Below are 23799 nucleotides of genomic sequence, written 5' to 3'. Positions count from 1 at the left end.
AGAAAGGGTGTGGAGTTGCAATGAAAGATGGATGTATTTAGTCAGTTTAGGCATGTTGGCATATTGTTTTCATTAACTTATTGGACAGGAAGAACAAGATTAGATGTTGGTAAAATCACTATTTCCACTCTGACTCAACTTTTGCAACTTGAGGGCTAAAGCATTTGTAAGCCAAGAAATAAGCTGTTGTAAGCTTTTCTCAGCATGTGGCGATGACGTGAACTAGCTAAACTAGTTAAGCAGCCTTCACATAAGATTTGTGGAAGTGTGAGGGGAGCACTCATATGTAGTACTCCCTGCAGTACCAAGGTGGTTCAATAAAACTACATAACAAGGGAATTTAGCCTATTTGACTACAGGAGATCTCTGTAGATTTACAGCAACAGCATGAGGGGACAAAACATGGAAAGGTAGCAAATCTTTAACAGATAAATCCTTTTCGAACACATCCATGAAAACAGTAAAGAGTAAAACCTTCTTGAATGCACCACTAATGATGAAATATACATACTGGTTTTGGAACAACACATGTAGCAAACCACATTTTACATTATTTTAGAGACGGACTTCCTTATTTTTGCAACGCTATGACAATCCAGACATGTCACCCACTAAAAACATGTAATGTATTCCAAAACAAAGAGTGATCAAACTGTAGCAGCTGGAATACCATATTAAGAAACAGCAACACCAATCTTGGTATGTACTAAGTATATAATGTCTTCCATGACATCTGAAAGTAGCTTCAGTTGCTTACAAGTCTTAAACAAGCCCCCTGTGATGAGGTACTAAAGCAGGAACTGCTTCACATTAAACATTCACCTCTCAGAACTGGTAGCTCGACAAGCTGTTTATTTCATGGTGGTTTGAAAGATGGAAGTATACTTACCCACTGACTTGTATCAGAGCCAGCCTTCCTATTTGGTTGTTAAATCCTTAACCGTTTGAGATCCTGGTCTAACATTTGGTCCAGGTAAATTTGCAGTGACTTTGATTAATTTCTTTAAAAAGTTGTGGAAATAAACCTGCCTGAGCATCTCTTCCAATTGGTTTGTGTATACAAAGCGTTATAACAAACTGTTCAACCATTTCAGTGTTTCAATTTTATTAACTTTGTTTTACCATCTCAACCATTTGCTAAAACACATTTATTCTGTTTATTCTCTTCCAAATCAAACATTTTTATCTGGCCTTTTTGTTAGTGTGAAAGTTAAAGAGGTTAACTGAGCACTTGCAGGATGTTGAGGAACCTTCGTACGGCTCACATTGTATTGTTTTTGGATTTAAAAAGAACTCTTGACGTGTTTTCTTGTAAAGTGTCTGGCGTTTTTAAATAGTTTGCAAATCAAATGTCATTTTCAGTCAAACTCATTTGATATAAGAATCAAAAACATTTAGTTAAAAAAAAAGCATTTTTCTAAAAAATTTTTGAGTGAAGGTGTCAGAAAGTTGGATCTCTCTTTATTAAAGCCTTTTATACTGCTGGGGTTGTGTGACATGTTTGAGGAGAAACAGCGAGTGTCAGACCAGCTATGATAAAATAATGTACCAACATGGACAGTTTAGGAAGGTGCCATCCTAGAATTGCAAGACAAGTAAGCAAAGGTGACAGACCGAGCATGTTTAGAACCAAGCTTGCAACAAATGGACCACGGATGGTGCTCTGGTCTATGTCAATACTGCAGTTTCCACTTGTTTTAGTCCCAGACTCTCCAACTGCTTCCAACATCAACACCAATGCCCCTGATGGTTCTCACATGAAAGCAAATACCACACCACTGTTTGATATGCAAGACAGCTGAGATATATTATTTTCAAATTCCTGTTTCCAAAGCAACTATTCAATTTGCTTGCGGGACAAATCCAGCGCTCCAACAAATACCTGATGGAAAAAAAAAAAAGGTTGAGAACATATCTAAACTGTGAGAGAAAACAACTGGCTTCAGACCTCACACGCCTTGTGTCACTTTTCAATAAAGTTGTGTCAAACACAGTTTGAAGAAGAAGCCCCAAGTTCCAGAAAACTGCCCCAAATATAACCACATCCTTTCTGTGTCTTCCAGCCACGGAGTCCATTATCATTCCAGCGGCGGTTTTCAACTTTGTCCAAATAACAGAAGCCTTTTTGGACGACAAGCAAGTCTTGTTATGGTTTAGCATTTCCGTACTTCTTCTGGCAAAATATTTCAACAGCTGGAATCGCGTTAATTTGGCATAAAGAACAAAGAGAATGCCACCAAACCACCTTAGTAATCTTTGATCAGAGGACAGAAGAAGATCCTCTTATTGGAAACGTTAGATGACCATTATATTTCAAAGTCACACCTGAAGGGTTTCAAATAAAATATCAATTTTTCTCTGAAGACACTTTGTACTCCTGCTGAAAGCAATCTGGAACCAGATTGCTACAAAGAATACAACCAGTTGAAGAGCTGTTTATGGTTTAGACTAAAAGAAAAAAGCTCCACAGAAACCGGAAGGAAAAGAAAGTTTCTTTGGTGTAAGTGGGAAACAAAACTTTAAAGGGTGTTTGGTGTGTGTAGTCCCTACCCATGTTCCACCAACATGCATGACATTCAGCCTGGTAGTCATCTTGGTGAAATGCACATGGCACTGAAAACACCCCCCCGACCCCCCTTTCAGCTCTCACTTTGGCAGCAGAACAAAGAGGCAGCAGATTTTTAAATAGTCTTTCAAACAGACTGCCCCTTTAAATCTGCAACATTGTGCAGAAGAGGGTCTGAAGGGACAGAAATGTCCACTCATGGAGTGTAAAGGATCGGTCTTCAGATTTTACTTCTGCAACAATGTTTTCTCTGTGTGTACATGCAACATAAAAACATCTTTTTTTTTTAAAAAAAAATATTCAACTAAAATGCAGAAATGTGGGAATAAAACGTGAATTTGGAACTTGTGGAACCACCATAAGCAGACATAAGTAAGTTATAAATTCCAGTAACGCATCTCCCAGTACTGGCGTCCTGTCCAGAGTGTACCCTGTGTCTCTCCTACCAATGGCTGGGAACTGCTCCAGCTTAGCTGAAACCCTGATTGGTATAAGTGCCATATAAAAATGAATGAATGCATCTTCAATCTCTCACATTCTTTATGCAAGATATTTGGTTCTTTGAAATGTTGCTTCAGTTCATTGAGGTTTGCATTATTTTGTTTGTGCACAGCTCTTTTGAGGTCTTGCCTCAGTCTTTAAATCAGGTAAAGGTGTGGACAACGACTGAATCGTTTAACTGAATTCTTTCCCCAACCATTACACTGTAGATTTGCTGGTGTCATTGAGCCACTTTGCAGTTTCTCTGGACATTGCTTGGTCTTATCTTGGGGTTGGACCCATTTGTTATTATCTAAGCCAACTGCTGATGTCTTTCCTCCTTGGCATTATATCAATATAAATATTAATATATTCAGCTATTAAAACATGTGGGTTTTAGTTTTTCTATGGAAGATTTTGCATGTGTTGTTTCTCTTGTCCGTTTAGATAACTAATAATCTCAGGCAGGTTTGACTGAATTACTTTATCAGATGAGCTTAATAAAAGGAAACTACTTAAGCAGGTTGTTCTATATTATTTGGGAAAGTCACTCTTTCCGTGAAAAAGAGTTTGATTTAGGAATGAAGTGGATTTGGCAAGAGATGCAAGACAGAGCATCGTCCCATGTTGCAAAATGTAACATTGATTCTTTGGTTGCTATTGGTGTAAATGGAGAAAAGCTACTATTGTCCCCTGACCTCCACCCTACTGCTGATGACAGCAGACCTACGGACAGCTCCCTGGGAGGCAATTCCATCATCCTCATATGAGATCCAGGCTGAAAAGAACTCCAGACTTCAAACTGAATGGATAAGAGTTATTAAGCTGGCATTAAAGAGGGTCTCCTATGTTAACACTGAATTTGATTTTTTATTTGATTCAAAAAAATATGATTCCTACAGAATATTTTTATGTAACCTAATATCATTCTTTCATGATTAAAAATGGATTCACTGTCATTTTCATTGGTTATTTTGAAGCAATAATCAAAAGCAGCATATGCATCAAATCGTCAATATGCATCAATTGCAATCAAATCGAAAATTGGGATATTTTGGGTCACAATTTTAAAATCAATATTATTGTCCAAAAAATCCATTTTTTTCAAATAAATAAAAATAATCCATCATATGAATTTTTTTTTATTGTTTTAATTAATCTTTTTACTTGTCTTCTTGGGCATTCTGGCAGCAGAATGATGCTGTAGCTACTGTGTTGTTTTTTTCCTACTTGAAATGAAGAAAAATGACAAGCAAAAAAGATTTTTTTGTACATGTTGCAATTTAAATCGAATCGGCCCTAATAATTCCTCTGTTCCTTCTAGCTTACAGAAGAATAAAGTTAATTGGGAAATCAGCCCTTTTTCTTACTTAAGTGTAATGATTATGAATAAAAAAAATCTGTTTGAATCGAGAATCGATTCTGAATCGAATTATCACTCTAAAAATCAGAATTGAATTGAATCGTGAGTTGTTGTTAAATTCACATCCATAATATGAATACTAATTTGGAATGCAGTGATATGTTAATAATTTACACACTGCTTTTTTATTTTAGTTTACGAAATGACATCTCATATGTTTTATTTAATAAATATGTAATTAATATTCAAACTTATTTTATACATAACTGCATTAATTGAAAAAACTATTTTAACCACAACCTGACAGAAAAAAACCCCACTACATTAAAAAAAAAAAAAAAAAACTCATTTAAAAGATATTAAATGAATATTTTTCATTTCTACCCTACATGATTCTATACACCAGCTGGTTTGACAACATTTAGTAGTCGACGGTGTTGCACTACTTTTCCATAAATTCCAGGATATCTTCCTGTCTTTCCAAATGTTTAGAGGCTGGGAGCGCCAAATCAATTTTCCATATTTCTCCAGACATTCCGAGCCCTAAAAGGAGCCCCTGTCTAATAAAAGGTTTTCCTCTCAGCCTCTGGTCCCCCTTTTGCAGACAATCTGGTGTGGGCAGGATGTACTCCGCCTGTGTGAGCTGACTACAGAGGGGGAGACGGGGAAGAAGTTTGCGTCACAGAGCACACATATGGTTTAGTATTAGTGTGTGAGGGGAGTAAGTCGGGTTGCTCTGTCTGTGGCAGGATGCCTGTGGGAAGAACATGCTGTTCCAAGACCTGGTGTGAGTCCAGGGTTTACAAGGAAAGAAAAAGGTCCGTAAACGTCCATATTTTCCACTTTGGTTGTGTTTGGTAGAGTTTCACTTTACCTGTTAAGAGGCCAAAGAAGCGTTTGCAGCGTACACTGTCCCTCACGAGAAGTGTGTAGGCCACATCTCCGTCTCCGAACTCCATGTGGATGCTCTGGGAGCCCAGCCCCACCTCCAGGTAGCTGAGATCCACGATTGGGTAGCTATCCTTCTTCTGCAGCCAATCAGAGAGCAGGCCTCCGCTGGGAGGAAACGATAGGACTTTGATAAAGTGCAGAAAACAAATGACCAGACGAAAACCGATTAAATGGTTTACCTAACCTCTGACACTGGGAGGTGTGGCTGCCACAATAACACGTGGAAGTGTTGGTAAAGCCAAAGTATAGAATCCCAGTGTCTTTTACAAAGTCAAAGAGGAAGAGAAGGTTGTTTTGATGCTCTGCATAAACAGAAAGCATCACAGCAGGGGCTCATGTCTGAAGTCCTTCCTGTTCTGACGGACAAACAGCTTTTTTTTTAACTTTGTGACGGAGGAGAGAAACAAGAAGAGATATAGATAGAATAAGGCGAGAAAGCCTTCGCAGGCGTTGAAATCAATGTGTTTTCAAGATGTGACCTAGAAACCTGGGCAGGTTATGCAATTTTATCCACATCCTGAGCACAGGGTGTTGAGTTTTTCCCTTTAATAATGACAACAGCTAACTGCATTGTGGCGCCCTCTTTTGCATCACCATCCTTATCTGCAGTCCTGCTTTGATAAATGAGTCTGTGATTTGGTCTCTTTATAGCCAATCATACTTCTAGTGAAACCTTAAATACTGCTTGATAACACATCACTGTCTGCTTTGTTTTTTTTTACAGCACTTCCATCACAATACAGCATCTAAGAATTCCAGTTGAGCCCACAGCAGAGGTCAGACTTGCATAAATGACAAAAGCAGAGACATTTTAATAACAATACAGCACAGGGTGTCTTTTTTTTTTAAATCTAAAAGTGACAAAACACAGGGAGGTGCAAAGGTTTGGCAAACTGTGAACATTTATTGTGAATAAATGAGAAATGAGCTAATCTCCAAACGACAGAGAGAAACCTTTGTAAAATTATAGAGCCACACAGAAGAGGTCCATTTCATTTAAAAATTTTTTTTTCTTTTTTATTATTATTATGAGGACTTAAAGCTTAATAGTCGCTGCTTAAACTTTATCCAATCAGCAGGCATGGACTCCGACAGGCAGTTTTGTGACTTCATGAAAATAACAGAACCTACAGAAACAGAGGAGATCAGATGGACATCTGGAGCGACAAAAGCAGAAGAAGCCCTCTGACTGTTAGGTACAGTAAAGGATTTATCATGCTTTGCATCAGTCTGATGTCAAACTAATAACTAATTAAAAAAAAAAGTCTATGTTGGCATCGCACAATGTTAATGTTAATTCTTCTTAAGAGCCAAGAGATTTTCTTCAAGGGGAGACTTTGGGAAATTGGGCAGAGAGAAAGAATAAAGATGTGGAATTTGTCCAAATTGTCCTTAATCTATAGTGGACGAAGGTGAAAATGCAAAACTGTCCATAAGTCTGATTCAACAAGTACTTTCTTTTTGGGAATGATGGAAACGGCATCCTGCAGGCTAAAGAGCGAATGCACCATCAAACCGGGGGTATTTCAGTGCAAAGTTGGCACACTAGTTAATTCCAACATAAATGTTGATGCGGATGTTTATGAAAGTCGCAGCCGTGTAACAAGCAGGACTCAAGAAAACAGGAACAGTTAAAAAGAAAAGTGGCAACCACAGGCCAGGATGTGGACCTTGTCCTGCCTGTCTTTGCTGATTGGTTTTGTTTCGGCACTGTTAAATTTAAGACATTGAGAGGATTTCTCAGGATTGAAATGACAGACTTTACATCTTATGAGTTTACACCATTTAAATGGCATGATATCATTTTGATATATAATGTTCAGCAAAAAAATGCTAAATGGTATCATGCAATTTAAATGGTGTAAGTTTCAAGCTGGAAAATGATGCTGAAATAGCATTTTTGGTGGTTCCTCCCTGATGTTTGACACAGATTTAACACATAATGATGACAATTATCTCAAATAAGAGCAATTATATAGTTAAATTTGAATTATGACAGACATGCATAGAAGATGCAAATAAAACATCTTTCTTAAGACAAGAAAAACATTAAATCTTTAACTTTATGCCTTTTGGAAACCGGGTCTGCCAAACAATCATCTGTAGACCATAGACAATTTTCCAATAATTACAATGTATGAAAATTGCAGTTTTTTGCATTTAGGTTTTGTCCGACAAGAGTAAGACTGACGGATAAACCCCAAAACTTTACTTACTTGCCATCTGATGTCATTTCCAGGAAATAGAGCCGCAGATTTGACACAACCAACAACGAAGGAATTTCCCCAGGTTCCCCAAATTTGACAGCTGACATCTGAAATAAAATCGGTGGAAAAATTAAGCATCAGGACATTTACAAACAAATGTAATCAAAATTAGCTGCTTTATGAGGTTTTTTTTCCCCCTCTCTATGATAAATAAGCCTCTTTAAGCTATAATTTAAACCATAAATCATGAAAAAGATCTTACTTTGTAATGAAACTTTGTTCATTTCCTCTTAAATTACACAAAAAGAAAAACCGCAAGTGAAAAATCGAGCCATCACTGTCAGTGGGTGAGTATGCATAACTAAGACGAATGGAGGAAGACCTCCAGTTTCCAGCTGTGGCTTACTGAATCCTGCTCGGCAGCTTTTCCATCTTCACTCGCGCGTCTCACAGAAGGAAGCCGCAGTCTGCTGATTTGAGGGGCTTCCAGGATGCGTTGGGTTTTTAAAGATTTTCCGATTTATTCGTTTCCGTTAAGTGACAACAGGAGAGCATAAACTTGTCAAAGAAGCTTCTGAGGAAGAGGAGTTAGACTGAACGGCTTCCTGATGATTTACTGACTGCATTCATCTCGGATGACTGTTATGAAACCGCAGATGAAGTGCAGTAAAGTTTCATCAGTTTTCATAAAAAGGAGCTAAATCCTGCATAAGACACTAGATTGCTGAATTCGACTGGTTAAAAGTAGCCATTCAAACAGATCTTAGGAATAATACTGCTTATAAATTAGTATAAACTTCTAATGCACTACTTTCTTTCTTTTTACCAACCTTGAGGTAAGACTGAAGCTCCTCTTCCTCTTCAAAGACCTCAACATCCAAGAAAAGCTTCAGCCGATGATCCACCACCTCATAGTCCTCCGACAACAGATCCAAGTCATCTACGAACACGTCAGGCTAGATTAACCCAGCTAGCCTCACACATCACACAGAAGACAAACATAGTTTCGTAAAAGTTTCTTTTATTAGTTGTATTTGAGTGTAAATCCTTGATATTTACAATTCAACATAATGAGCAAGACTACTGCAGCCAGTTCACATCATCATCATGGTTCTGATGGAAATGTTTATCTTTCTGATGAAATAAGACATTTGGCTCTTAGAGCTGATCAAGCGGCAGCCTCCGGCGGCTTCAAGTGAAGCCGATGCGGAAGTTCATAAAACTGCAGTTCCCTCTTCATCCGCTAGGTATCGAGCGAACTCGAGTTCAGTGTTATGCATCAGCTTCACTTTTTAACCGCTGGAGGTGGCCTCTTGTTCAGAAACCTGTGGGCGACGTCATGGAGGCTCCGTCCGTGTTTTTATACAGTATACAGTCTACGGTGCTGCGATCTCATCTGGTGCTTGCAAAGTTTAAAAAAAAAAAAAAAAGTGATTTTAGCAGCCATATTGATGGATGCATGATCTAAATCTGCCAGGTTCAGGTATCTGAATTGACTGAAACATCTTAAAGAGCCTTTAAATTCTCACATAGTTTAAGATAAAGGACAAACACAACAGAAACAATTAGGCAAGGTGGAACTTTGAACTTTGGAGCTGTCTAATGGCGGCTATTTTGGCATACGTTTTATACCATGTCTCTTCGTTTTTGCTGATTCAGAAAATCAGCAGAAGCAAAGAGGGGCCAGTGTCTTTATATCCTGTTATTTCTCCTACGAAGTGGAGTCAGAAAGTAAAATTCTGCTGTATGTGATTCTGGGTTGTGAAAAAACAGCTGTGTGGTTTTTCACCTTGGTTGTTGTTGTCGAACAACAACGGCTCCAGTAATGTACACAACAAAAGTGCCATCAAAATAAATCAGAAGCAGAGTTTTAAGGTAGGAACGTTATCTAGTGTTACTTTAATCTCAGATTTTTATTATATATAGAAAAATATCTGAAATGTACTTTGAAAAGCTGCAAAAAAGAGAAATGTGGATCAGACATGTTTCTACTGAGTGGGGGGAAAAAAAAAAAAAAAAAAAAAAGAGTATTTAGAAATTAGGTAGAAAAAGTAGCTGCACTAACTGGATACAAATCTTTAGGATGGAAATAAATAAAATAACAATTAAAATATTTAATAGCCTTTTTACTCATAATAAGAACTGGACCAGCACTGTGGTCTGGACCAGAAACGAGTCCTCCTGCAGTAATCCCTTTAGGCTCTGAAACTATCAAAATCTTTATTTATTTATTTTTTTTCATGTCTTGTCCAGCATTTCAGCAAGCAGAATGATGGTCTGGATGCTGTATTCAGCTGAGTAAATTTACTTTGCACTATTGGTATGATGATCCTCTTGATTTTCTGGATTTTTATTTTATTTCTTTCTTTATTTTGTGTAATTTTAATACAGAGTTTCTACTGCTGGACCAGACCGGAGAAGATAGAAGAGAGACAGAAAGACAAAGGGAAAGAGAAAGAAAACATACAGAGAGAGGAAAAAAAGAGAGATAGAGAGAGAAAGAAAGAAAAAACAGACATTTGCATAAACACACGCATATAAAATCTTTATAAATGAGTATGATTAAGTGGTTTTGGTGGGTTATGTTATTAGGAGCAACAATGCTGGATATATGTTGAAAATCAGCTTCTCTTGCTGAGACTGGGCGAAATTCAGATTTGTAAAACAGCAGTAACTTGTTTCTGATCACCTGAGAATTGAAATTCTAAATGAGACTTGAAAAATATCTGAAAAATTCACTAATAAGGAGAGTAAAGTGGGTGGAAGCACCCACATGCCAGAATGTGCTTATCTCTCCAAGATAATCATAAACTGCTTTTTAATATGGCATGAGTGAAAATGTTTGTGATCATGTAATAATGTGGAAAAGAATTAATATGCTAACTCACAGATCCTTTTTTTGCATTAATGTGTTCATTTTAACTGCCCTTATAAAAATCCTACATTTATCTGATAAATGTCGACAATGCTTTCTCTTTTCCACGATGATCTGGCAACCCCTCAACGTTGTTCTGGGATCCCATGGGGGTTGAGACCACCAGTTTGGGGGAAGGCTGCTTTATTGGACAGAGATTATTTATGAATCCCAGTCAGTGGAACCGTTTTCTGAAATGTTTTGCCAGGTCAGATGCTTTTTACAAAGCTGTTTGTTCCCCATTCATGCAATCAGGTCTGTAACATAACAAGCCTCAACATTCCTCCTGTCTTTAAAATACGAAACTATGGAAACCCAGAAGATGTCTCATTGCTTCCTCTTGGAGATTTGCACTTGCTAAACTGATTAAAAACAGACAGGGCTGCTTAAATCTATTCCTATCACTTCTAGCAATGATTTCGGCTTGCTTCCTTCAAGTGCCTGTAGTGAAGGATTCATCTGCTGATGTTTCACCACAGTCTGGATGAGCACACATCAACTCATTTTGTATCACTAAGATTTCGTACTCCACTCTTTCCAAGGCAACTGGCTCTTCTCTCATTGAGATTCAGACTACAGCAACTCAAAATAGGACTTTTTTCCTCTGTAAAAATGCACTTGAGATCCTTTGTATCATGTTTGGTTAAGAAAAAAAAACAAAAAAAACATGGAATTTTCCTTTAAGGACATCGAGCAAAAATCTGCTGCCATAATTTGTTTTTCCTGCATTTCCAGATTAACATATAGCCTGAACCACTCTAATGAATAAGCAGCTTTTCTTTTTTTTTTTTTTTTGGCTCCTTCATTCAATCCCTCAAATGATATCTTTCATTAATAGCTAAGGCCTAGTTTCCTGGCAGCAGTGGAAATTCTTACATATTTCTTGGCTTTTGTGAAGCCGTAGCCAGATTTTTACTGCAGCAGACCACAGCGGTAGCCAACAGCCCTCAAGCAGAGAGGCATTTAAGAGCAATAAATCCACAAAAGAACAGCAACAGAAGTTATTTGAACAGTGATGAATGATTACGGCTAATCAAAAATGACAGAGCGTGGACCCACAGAGGCCAAAATAAGCCAGCAGTCTTTGATTCTCCGACTCGGATCAGATAAAAAAAAAAAAACCAAAAAAAACGGCATCTGAACCGTCAGAGGACTTTCTCTTTAAAAGGTGCATGCATGCACACACATGTTGATGCTTCTTTAGAGATAAGCTCTTCAAAAAGACAGGAAAATTAGCGCTCTGCTTTACAACAATGGGACAGCACTGTGTCAACAATAAAACAAAAGATCCTATATGCAGCATTTGTGATCGTTTTGAGCCGTCTCCAGCGTGAGTTTGTGGTTTCGCAAGGACAGGTTTGCATGGTACCGACTATGCAATGAAAGAACTCCAAAATAAAAAAAGAGATTAAAAGAAGCTATCATTACAGCCCAGTCCTTCTTTTCTAAGCCTTTCATTTCTCTCCCATCACTTCCAGTAATGACTCCAATCTGTCTCGCTGCACATTCACCATGCCGTTCATCTAAAAATGGCAGACAGATGTGCGCAAGTTTTGACGCTGTCACCGAGATTCGTTCAAAGATTTCTGCGTCGCACAAAATCCCTGACATCCAAATACTTCCCATCTCTACTCGCTTCCAATTAGGAAGGAAATCTGTCAGCTGACGTAAACAGTTTCGACCGCACGCCACATCTGAAGCATAGAATCCGAATCAGAAGCAGTAAAATACCACTTATAATCCAATAAACGGCCCTGCCAACCTCACAATGTTGTTTTAGATGTAAAAAAGTAAGTGCTTGACATCATTTGTCTATTTATTTATCTTTCTGATAACCTGGTTCAGCTGTCAAGCTGTATATTGTACAATGCTGCAGCTGTCGCTTGTATACTTTGTCTTGTCAAGTTGAGAAAATACTACATGGCTGATCTTAAAAAAGACCTAATTTGCTTTTGGCACTTTTTTTTTTTTTAAAAAAAGATCTTCAATCAGATAGACAAATTGCTTTTTGCTTGGCTGCTCTGCCTTGCAGCCATGTTTCTTTTTTATTAGGAAAATTAAAAGTTGTAGGGGAGCAAAAAACTTTTTTTTTTTTTTTTTCTCAAACACATATACAATACAAAACAAGAATGCACATTTATGTAACATTATACCTTGTTTGAGAAGGAGCAGAAGGAAGCCCAAGGCTTATTTAAATCCTACTCCTTATTTACGGTCTTGAATTTTCATAGTTATACGGCTGTATACACAGTTTACATACTGAAAGTCATCACACAGATGGCAAAATATAAAGCAGCAAAATAAATCATGAATTTTCTTCTTTTTATATTGATCCCAAAAAAATTTCTTGTACATTTTTTCTTTAAACTAAATAAAGTTTTTACATAATTTGAAATCGTCACTTAGTCCATTTCATAAAGTTACTCCATAAATGGAAACACATCTGCTTTTTAGTGCTTCTGACAAGCAAACTGGATGGGATGAATAAACTGCAGCGGTGTGAGGTAAATGTATGAGCTTGAGAAAACATCTAAACCTGGACTTGGACTAGAGGAAGCTTACCTTTAGGCGTGGATCGGCCTGTTGGTTTGGCTTGAGGTGGTGTAGAACCAGTAGCAGAGTAGTGGTAGCTTCCTGCTAGCTCCTCTTTACTTTGGCACCCTGTGTTGTACGAAAGGCTCCTGCTATCACCCAGACCATCCCCAATAAAGAAGGAGCTTCCTTGTGCTGTGACGAATGTGGGATCCCCTGTCGTGGTGGTGGGTTCCAGCATGGGACTGCTGCTATTACTTGCATCTGTGTAATCGTCCTGCGAAGGTGAAAAGATAACATGAAACCGAGGAGTTTCTGCTTGAAAGTGGGTGAATTTAATTAGAGCAGGTGAAAAAGAGTCATTGAGGGGTTTAGAAGGACCTTGTTGGCGTCCCAGTTGCCCTGCGTTGCATCAGGATGGTGGTTTTCAGCATCAGGCTTTGGCGAATGTTTCGGCGTGCTGCTGTAGGGAGCCGATTGGTCCATCACTTGAACCACGTGATCAGAACTGCATTCGGGACAAGTGGGACTACTTCCTGAAAAGGTAAAGTTCATAGGAACAATGATAAGGTCGTATTCTACCACTTGGGAGTTTTTCCGTTCTTATCGCCTCGTTGGCCTTTTGGATGTGTAAAAAAAAAACTAGAGAAGACGACAAACGTCCAAACTTAAGGAGAGTTAATTAGCTTCTACGCCTCATCGGTGAGTCTGCTTTTTCTCCTCTCATTTCATGGCATTACCACAAAACGAAGCAACATGCAGCTTTCTGTGGAACTAGCTTAAGATGCCTCAAAACTTAAGAACAACCAGCTACTTCAAACCTATTCGCTGTTGTTTGTGCATTTTGGGAAAAGTACCTTAAAGCTACAGGTAGATTGAGTAGCGGTACTTCACTACACAACAAGAGAAAATAATCTTTTTTTTTTTTTTTATCTTAAAGTACTTAAATCTATTCTGAATTAAACCGATGAGGCTGTGAATGAGCATATTAAAGGTTTCTTAATGTATTTTTTTTATTCATAAAGACAGGAAGAGAATGGTTGCTGGTCCCCTTTTTGGCACCAAGCACCTTAATATGCTTAAAAAATGGCAGAAAACATTCATGCAATCATTTTAATATGGACACATACTGCTGCTCCCCCCCCTCCCTCCCCATCTGCAGGACATAAATTTACGTAACCCAAAGGCAAACATGTCTAAGTTCAGACATGTGCGAACAAAAAAAGGCATTTGTTGCCTGAAATTACAGAACAGGAGGACCTAAACCTGATAATAAAGGATCGCTCTTTCACAAAATCCCCAAAACATCTGTCGTACAAAGCCTGCATGCTCCCTGTGCGTGCCTCAGCAGGTCTTAATGTCCGGGTTGGTTGGATTGCAAGGACCTGGGTGTTATCTGTCTTGTGCTGATTACAGAGGTGGGAAGGCAGCTTGGGGAAAAAAAAGAGGGAAGAGATAACTACTGGGATGCTTCGCTCAAACGAGTCTGAAACCAGACTTTTGTGTGACTACCAAGGGGAGCCTGATGGGGCTTTGACGTCAAGCGAACTTGCGACTCCAGATACGTGACCTTGTCTCTTGCTTTGTCTTATCTTTGATTTGAGCCGAAAACCCTGCTGAAACTTGTTAGAAGAAGAAGCCTCAGAACAACAGCTGACTAAGTCGAGATGTCTTTTTAGGATCGTTAAGATTCTGCGACTGATTCATCGGAGTGAGAGTGACTCAGTTGTCAGGAATGATTAATCCTTAAAGATGTGGTTTGTGCAGGTTTTTTTTTTTTTTTTTAAATTATTACGCCTCTCACTTAAGATGTTTTCTCCCAATAAACCTGACAAAAATATCATTTATTTCATGATTATTTACAATCCACTTTGTCAGAGTGAGTAATGCAAAATGTTCTGCACTGCTCCCACCTTCGCAGTCGGCTTCAGCCGTCTCCTCCGCGCGCCGTTTCGTCTCCCCCTCTGTAAGCATCACGGCCTCTCTCCTCCTCACCCCTCCTCTAGCCTCACCCCGAGGCGCGAACTCTGATCTGCAGCGAAGGCATTGCAGGCGAACGCAGCTGGAGGCGAGCACGGATCCTCGCCGCGTGTTTTCCTCCGCCAGATGAGACAGCACCTCAGTCAGATCCTAGCGAGGACGACAGGAATGGTTTTTACACTTTGAAATATCTGCACAAACCGAAAATTTCACTCACGTTTGCCCAGAAATGAAGTCTGCCAGTTCAGAAAAGTTGGCAAAAAAATTTGTCTGAGTAGATTTTCCAAAGAAGTTCCAAATCTCCCCGGCTGATTTAATCTTCTCAAACAGCTTTATAACTTTAAAAGGCTCTATCTGGAGTAAATTTGTCTTTTAGGCTGCAAACTCAAAACATTCGAAGCTTTTTTTTTTTATTGGATCTCCAAAATATTTTGACCCCGCATCACATCCATTACATCTGCTTGCAAACTAACAACTACCTATGATAGGCTGCTTTTCCACGAGAAGCCATGGTGCAAGTTCAACAAGTTCATTTAGCTTTCCACTTTTACAGTTGGGGGTATGTGTGTTTTTCACATAATACACATGTTGGCTGAGGAAAGCCATCACAAAGCGGCTTCCTCTGTTGCTTTAAAACTCGATCTGGCGCAGATTTCGACTTACGCAACATGAACAAGCAAGTAAATATGGTACAGATTGTACAGTGGGAGGGTGAAGTCTAACAGAAAACAAAAGGGATGTGAGGTAAGGTGGAAGCCTGAGGAGACTCACAGAGCAGGATAAAGTGGATTTACTGTGCGTGGGTTTGCTTTGCTTCATCGTTTGTGCCTTGAAAGTCATGCATGTCCTGCATGTGGGTTCGTATTTGAGAAGATTTGTGACTGAATGGAAGGATGAGTTATAGCCCAGCGAGGTCTAAAGAGCATGTGCATGCATGATGTCGGAGTGTGTGAGCTTATCGGCGAACCTGCGCCGCCTGCTGCGGGTCATCGTCCAACAAGACGTAGCGTCTCCTCTGTTTGGCCTTGCTGATGTAATCGAAACGAAGCTCCACAGCTGGAAGCAGCTTCTCTGTGTCCTGGAAGAGGCAGAATCATGCAGCAAATTTTATACTGAAACAAAAGTTTGAAGTTGTGTTTAGAATCCCAAATATTTCCATCGATTTTGTATTCTTGCCAACATGGATTTGAAAGGTGTTGGATAATTACGTCCGTGCGTTTTCATCCTCTTGCAATGCTTGTCTTTCTCCTCTTACCCCCTGAGTCCACACGGCCTCTGTGGTCTCCACCCGGGTCAAGCTGTCCAGCTTGAGGCGACATCTCTCCTGGCCGTGCTGCATGTCCACCTCCAGCACCAGGCTGCGCTTGACGCGCAAGAACACCTCCCTTCTCGTCTTCCTCTCCTCTTGACCTTTGCCGTCTTCCTCTTCTTTGTCAGACAGGACGCCAACGAGGAGCGGGTGACACAGATCCACTGACGAGAATGACAAAGAGAAACATGATCAGAATAGTTGATTTTTTAGCAATAATTATTATCTCAATAGCAACTCTACCTCCTAAATCCTCTTCCTCCTCTTCATGATTGTTTTCTCCACTTGCTGCTCTATCAGACGTCTGGGAATCTGGAGTAGACGCCTGCCTCGCCACTAGGCCGTCCACCGTGCTCCCCTCCAGGGTCGATTCTGAATGCTGAATGCTGTAACTGGGCCACTGTAAGGTGGACTCTGTCTCTACATCCTGCTCCAAGTCATTCGTCTCCTGTTTGGGTTCTGAGGACAGAAGCGGTGGCGGGAGGTCCTCCAGGCCTTCCAAAGCATGCGACAGGGATGTCTGCTGGCTAGGATCAGTGGGAGGACACTGGACGGAGACATCGAGGCCATTGGAGACCGTTTGAGAGGCTGGCTGATTCGTACTGACAGTTGTGATGGTAGGGGTCGGTCCTCCATCTAGATGGTGCTGGTATCTCAGCCAGTCTTCCCCCAGCTGATCCCTGAAACTGGACATTCGCTCGATCTCCTGCTGGTGGGGAAGATCAATGCCTGGTGGAGGAATGTTGTACGTGTTTTACAATAAACCAACAAGAAGAGGTAGTTGGCATTTTAGGATGACTAACCGTGAATAGAGGACGGGCGTCTTGCCTCATAATCAGTATCGCTCGGTTCGGATATGCTGGCTCTCCGTACTTTCACCTTACTCTGAAAGATAAGAGGTAAGACTTTTAGCACCGTCTGCGTAATATATGTGCATGTAATCGTGAGTCCAGATGACGTGAAAAACTTTGTTTTTCCTGAAGATAACAAAATAAAACACAAAAGACTCAATCTTACCCGAGATTTCCTCTTTCGCAGGTGAGACACCCCGACTTCTCCAACGGACACACTGTCGCTCAGCTCCCCTGCTCCACTGGAAACTTCCTGACCGCTGCGTTCAGTTGGAACGGTAGCTGCGGGCGGCGTCTGCACCTGGACGATCAGCTGGCCTGCTTTCGGCAAAACCTGCAGAAAAACGAAGCCACCTCAACCGGTTTTTATTAGCAGTACCATTATGTCTGAGATGTAATATAATCATTTTATCTCTTTGCAAAACACAGTTTAAAATGCTTTCGTCCCGGTTTGATTCTATTACGATTTTTTTTTTTTTTGTGGTGCCGATCGGATTTAAATTCTTGCAATTCTTCGATGTTGCTGATTTCTGCAGAGATTAAAATCAAAAAAAGTGTTGAAATCTTTGGGTTTTTTTTGCTCATCATTTTTCTTAATTTCAATGAGGACAAAACAACACAGTAGCCAGACCATCAGTCTGCTGCTATGATGCCCAAGAAGACAAGTAAAAGGATCAATAAAAACAATAAAAATGACAAAAATTTTATGATGGATTATTTATATTTTTAATTTAAAAAAATATTTTATTTTTGTGAATCAAAAAATCTTGATATTCAATTTTTTTATTTGATTCTCCACCCCTTGTAAGAATATCTTAAGAAGTAAATACAAACAAAAATTTCATAAAAAGAAAAAGATAAACATAAAAAATACCAAATAATAACATGTTTTTTCCTCGTATACAGAAAATGTATGAAATAGAAAATGAAATAGTCACAATAATATCTTTGGAATGATCTCATTAAAATACTCGATTACTTTGCAATGTAATAAAATGAAGCCCGTGATGAAAACATGTTTAAGGCTGCTTTCATGCCTCCGATACAGAATGCATCAAAGAAAGGATGAAACGAGAAGATTACCAAGCCACTGTAGACATAAACAATGTGAGAAAACTGGGTTTGTGTGACGGTCTTTCAGCATTTCACAAAAAAAGAACAAGATGACCTGTTTTAAAACAGCCTGGAGATGAGTTCTGACCTAAATTACTTAAAAAAAAAAAAAAACCTTTAGAAAGAGCTGAAACTGAATATACAAAAAGAAACTCATCCCAACTTGCCAAGAATCCAGAGCAAGACTGCATTTACAAATAACATCTTGCTTAAAGTTGTTCTGTGTGACGGACTTACTGACAGTTCTGAAGAGGACAGCGGGGAACCATCAAGTCTGAGCTGTAAAGAAACAGAAAAGTCGCGTTTATAACGTGAGGAACAGTTTCTAAAGAAAGTCAACAAAGGCCTGTTGAAGTCTTTCCTTCCTCAAACTAGTGGACGTTTGCACTGCAGCTCGTCTTGCAGAAACACTTTGCCTTGCATTCATTTTTCATGGCTTCAAATTCTTAAAATCATCCAAACTTCCCGTTAATTTCTCTCCCTAGATCTTCTGCTTCAGAGTGTTGTTATTACGCACATGAAGACATCATTGTACTCTTACTCTGTGGCTGGCAGCCTTTGGGGAGAGGTGTCGGACAGTGCAGGTGCGGTGGCTCTTATGAAAGTACAGCGGGTTTCCCTCCAAGTTCAACTAAAACAAAACATGAAATTTCATCATGTGGTATGATGTGCAATTCTCACAAAAAACTAAATGTGCCCTTTAAAAATGACAACCTGACATACACAAGATATATGTGTATCTTACTGTGTTGAGGCAGTGCAACAAGGACAGGGGAGCCAGCTGGGAGTGCTCCAACAGCAGGTTGTACGCCAGATCAACATGCTGGAGCGAGGGCAACTGCTCCACACCTGCAATGCACAAAAAATTCACACATAGGCACAAGATGAAGAATAAGACAAACCTGCAGCACAAACGCTGAAGTGGATTCTCAGGATAGACACCATAAACAGCCAGGTGTAACTTTATCTAAAGCTTCAGCGTGAGAATACAAACAACATCCAAGGCAAACAGAAGATCTTCCAAAACACAAAAAAAAAACCGATGTACATATATGGTGCGGTTTCATTTTGTTTCACTCTTCTCAGTCAGATCAGGCCATTTATTCAGCCTGATCTGACCCCACAGCTATTTGTCTTTGTTTAAGGAACTCGATAAGAAACTCCTGCCTGATGCCAGCCTACCTTACCGTTAATAGTTTCCAGCTCGTTGTTCCTGAGGATGAGCGTGGAGAGCTTGGCTCTGGCGCTCAGACCGAGCGTTGGCGCCCTCTGCAGGCAGTTGTAGCCCAAGTTCAAGTGCTCCAGCTCGCTCAAGGGCTGAGAGGAAACAATGCAAGCAGATGGTATGAGCATCACAAAAAGCAATAAGCAAATCCTAATGGAGCAAACATGCTACCTTTAGAAACTCGGCGCATTCCTGAATCTTGTTATGGCTTAGATCCAAAGATTTCAGGACATTCAGTAAACTCTATGAAAGGAGGAAGGAACAAGGTTGCAATCAGATGAGGGAAACGTCACTTAAAGCTGCACAAGTGCTTGTCGTCTTACAAGTGACTGGTCTAGGCAGACAATTGAGTTGTAGCTAAAATTAAGGGTGTGAAGGTCCAGCCAAGGCAGCGCAGAGCTCAGATCTCCTCCACACAAAGACAGCAGCTCCTGAAAAGCAAAGCAGCACATGCTATTCTTGATCCTCTCTCAAAACAAGGTATGTTATTCAGGTGCTGACCAATAAATTACATCTACCTCCAGGGAGCTGAGGCTTTTTGAGCAAGTAAAAACCTCCAGCTGGGAATAAACTCCTCTGAGTCCCTCCAGGAGGTGTGGAGGGATGCTCTTCAGCTAGTGTGGAACAAATAAATAGAAAAACATTATAGGTGCTTAGTTTTTCAGTAACGACTAATGTGAGTAAAAGGGTGTGGGGTATTTACAGAAAACTAGAAATAATCAGTGTAGAAAAGGGTTCGTACTCTACCTCCAAACTTTTCAGCGACTTGAAAGGGAAGATTTTCACCATAGACTGTAGTCTCACTCCTTGTGGGTTGATGAGCTGCAGCGAAACATCAGGATACATAATCACAGCTGCAGCCACTAGAGTTATATTTACTTATTGGCCTGATTTTTTTATTTTATTTTTTATTTTTTTTTATCTTTAACAGTTTTGTGATCATTTAACCTTATATTAAATTAAATCTGTCAGCACCATCAATATATTAACATATTCTGAGAAATAAAATCATAATTTCATGCCATTCAGGCTTTAAACAAACTGAATGGCCTGGATCCTTTGGATGTGGATATGCTATATGATCACATGCAGCGACGTTAAATGAATGCTTCTTCTCAGTACAGACAGATTCTTATCCAAAATATACCGCAACAGGTATCTGGGACTTCTTGAAATAATAAAAAAAAAAAAAGGAACTATCTGCAATGCCCAACTTAATAACCTGATGTGAGTGTTGTCAAGCTTTACATGCTGATCCAACAAAAAGATATAGAGATCCACAAGCAAGTGGCACAATCAGCACAAAGATAGAAATTTATTGTATGTTTACAATTCTCCGCTAAGCATTGTATCATTTGAACCCCTAAGAAACAGGGGAATCCGTGTAGCAAAAAAGATCCATTAAGTCCTAATGCTGTTCTACAATTTCAAGGCAAAAATCCTTAAAAGAAACATGCACTAATTCTGCATTTTAAGCCCATATTTATTCTGTTAACTGTAACTTGTGTAGCTTTATTGTTAAATAGTCAGAATAGCGACCTAGAAAAGCACTCAGAGTGTAGTCTTATGCAAAGCAGCTCATTTCCACCCACATTGTGTAGAATACTTTGAAAAATCCCTGTTTCCACAATTCCTTCCAGATCACTCCCAAAGTTTGTGGACTTTGAGTTAGACCAAAACCCAGATTCAGAAAAACAATCACAAAAACCTGCGCATCAGTTTTAGCCTAAGGTTGCCAACAAACAAATTAATGTGGGTAAAATATACCTGCCGTGGTGGAGAGAAAAAAAAAAAAAAAGTCAGGATAAAAATATATCCAAAATATTACAAAATATGTATAATTTATACATAAAATCAAACACACACAATTTAAGTTTAGACATAACAGTGGTTTCAAAAAGCAAATGTTTTGGTGCTGTTTTCGTGTTTGAGAAGATTCCCAAATTCACCTTGAGGGAGACGGTCTTCTGCAACATGTCGAACAGGAACTGCAGCTCTAACAGGGATGCAGTGTCAGCTGGATGGGAAGGCAGAGCCAGGAAGCCATGCTGCTGGCTCCTGGAAAGCAAGTGATGCTCAAAGAGACTGGTAAGCTGCTGCAAGCTAGCAGCTGGCAAAGTCAGTATGCTGCTGCCATCCAGCACTCTGTCACCTGCAGGAAGGAGACAACTTGGTGGTAGACAACCTGAAGCAGTGGCAACTTATTACAAGTTAGTAAGCTGGAGAAAACTGGCTTTATATTGTAAAATCAGTACATTTACTGACAGTTCAGAAGAGGATAGGTATAAAAAGTGTATTATTATTTTTTCAAAGGCAGGCCATCATAACATACCATTTTCGCGAAGAAGAGTGGCCAAGCTGTGCACAAGTGAGGAGTGGACTGGGTGAGAAACAGCCATCCTGTAACAATTTAATGTCACAAAAACACTTAATAAGGAACAACAAAAGATGCTACAAAACTAAACACTAAAAGCTCACAAACCCAAAGTACACTTTGCCACTATGTAGTTATTGTAAAACAGCACATGCCACTTAAATAACATAACACAGCTCTATCCTTGCTGACATTTATTTCCTTTTAAACTGAATTACTCATTGTTTAATGTTAGCTAACATTAGCCACCAAAACTGTACTTTTACCGCAGCTAGCATTAGCTCTGCTAATACATGCGTTTTAATAATTTACCTGTGCAGCGACTGCCGAAAAAACTATATTTAACATCAAGGTCTTAATGTGACAGATTATTATTACAGCATGTTAAATTAAATTACAAGAAAAAAACAGCTACATTTTAGTGTTTAATTATTGGTTTCATAGATCAGCGCTGTGATGTTGACATTTTTCTTTCCTGTCACGTGAGCAGCTAAAGCTGCTACGGTGGCCTCAATATACCCAAAAGCATGTTCATTCCAAACAAATACTGAACATAAATACATTTCTGATTATATGGTCTAAATATTTTAATTTTGTTCACCATATTTAACTCCTGTTCTGCTAAATAAAATGAAGGGAATATTAGTTTCTGATCCTACTTGGTTCTAGCAATCATGACAACACTCTTAAAAGGATTATATATGATGTCATACTGCACACCAGAACTTGCACAGACTTGAAGCAGCTGCTGCAAACCTGCACTGTAAGGAGACAGGATAACCAAATCAGATGATACATCAGATGATACATAGACAATTACACGTTTTGCATCCTGATTTACATTCAGTAATATATATATATATATATATATATATATATATATATATATATATATATATATATATATATATATATATATATATATATATATATATATATATATATGTATATATATATATGTATATATATATATATATATATATATATATATATATATATATATATATATAAATATATGTATATATATATATATATATATATATATATAAAAATATATGTATATATATAATTAAATATATATATATATATATATATATATATATATATATATATATATATATATATATATATTTATATATATATATATATATATATATATATATATATATATATATATATATATATATATATATATATATATATATATATATATATATAATACAAAGGAACCCCTCTGTCTTGTAATTTGCCAAACAATTTGCAATGAATAACTTTGTCAAAACCTTTAGAAGCATCCAAAAAACACACCAATATGGTAGCATTCTGTCTTTCATGGCAATTTCCTTCAGTGCATATTTACAAAGATCTGTACTGTGCTTTTGTTTAAAACCAAACTGATTGTCTGTTGATATGATGTACTCATGGAGCTGGTCCAGAAGTAATTGCTCAAAAACTTTGGAAAGTATGACAGCCAGGGCAATAGGCCTATAATTCTCCATGCTGGATATTTTACCTGCTTTTTCTTTAACTACCGGCACCAACAAGACTGTTAACATGGAATCAGGTAGGATACCATGTTTCAGCAGACCCAAAAATCAGGTAGCAAGTAGAACATGAAGTCTTCGATTTGCATATTTCAGGTGTTCTACTGATGCCCTGCGATGGATAGGCGATGGATTGGTCTTTCGTCCAAAGACTGCTGGGATAGGCTACAGCTTCCCCGCGACCCTTAATTGAACCAAGTGGTGATGATAATGAATGAATAAATGAATTAATGAATGAATGAATTAGGTGTTCTGCTGACATGTGGTCGAGGTCATATGCTTTATTCAAAGCCAGTTTCTCAATGGCACAATGCATTTCATCAGGTCTGATACACGGTCTATCATTAACAGCATCATCACTGACACAAAATACATCACTCTTAACACAGT

At 38.8% G+C, this 23799-nt stretch overlaps 1 protein-coding gene across 2 annotated transcripts in view; it reads right to left on the bottom strand.

The window, feature by feature from the left end:
• The window catches only part of stk11ip (serine/threonine kinase 11 interacting protein), a 39122-nt gene extending 16792 nt beyond the window's left edge, over window positions 1–22330 (bottom strand). The window contains exons 1-22 of one of the 2 annotated variants that reach the window (XM_079263995.1): window positions 22178–22330; window positions 21824–21891; window positions 21441–21643; window positions 20239–20313; window positions 20010–20105; window positions 19815–19922; window positions 19663–19734; window positions 19454–19583; window positions 19012–19115; window positions 18808–18897; window positions 18504–18545; window positions 17320–17487; window positions 17106–17187; window positions 16546–17031; window positions 16249–16466; window positions 15961–16071; window positions 14927–15143; window positions 13395–13549; window positions 13044–13290; window positions 8398–8507; window positions 7577–7674; window positions 5284–5465 (exon numbers count right to left, since the gene is read on the bottom strand). In XM_079263995.1, coding sequence (XP_079120121.1) covers window positions 5284–5465; window positions 7577–7674; window positions 8398–8507; window positions 13044–13290; window positions 13395–13549; window positions 14927–15143; window positions 15961–16071; window positions 16249–16466; window positions 16546–17031; window positions 17106–17187; window positions 17320–17487; window positions 18504–18545; window positions 18808–18897; window positions 19012–19115; window positions 19454–19583; window positions 19663–19734; window positions 19815–19922; window positions 20010–20105; window positions 20239–20313; window positions 21441–21643; window positions 21824–21890 — 3061 coding nt within the window. In that variant the 5' untranslated portion in view covers window position 21891; window positions 22178–22330. The remainder of the gene's footprint in view (window positions 1–5283; window positions 5466–7576; window positions 7675–8397; window positions 8508–13043; window positions 13291–13394; window positions 13550–14926; window positions 15144–15960; window positions 16072–16248; window positions 16467–16545; window positions 17032–17105; window positions 17188–17319; window positions 17488–18503; window positions 18546–18807; window positions 18898–19011; window positions 19116–19453; window positions 19584–19662; window positions 19735–19814; window positions 19923–20009; window positions 20106–20238; window positions 20314–21440; window positions 21644–21823; window positions 21892–22177) is intronic. The other variant, XM_079263996.1, reaches the window with a different exon arrangement.
• Window positions 22331–23799: the final 1469 nt, after the last annotated feature.

This window comes from Telmatherina bonti, assembly GCF_933228915.1.
Source record: "Telmatherina bonti genome assembly, chromosome: 24".
In the NCBI taxonomy this organism is placed as follows: domain Eukaryota; kingdom Metazoa; phylum Chordata; class Actinopteri; order Atheriniformes; family Telmatherinidae; genus Telmatherina; species Telmatherina bonti.
The sequence above is the reverse complement of the archived record's forward strand: the minus strand, read 5'-3'. Positions and strand labels throughout refer to the sequence as shown.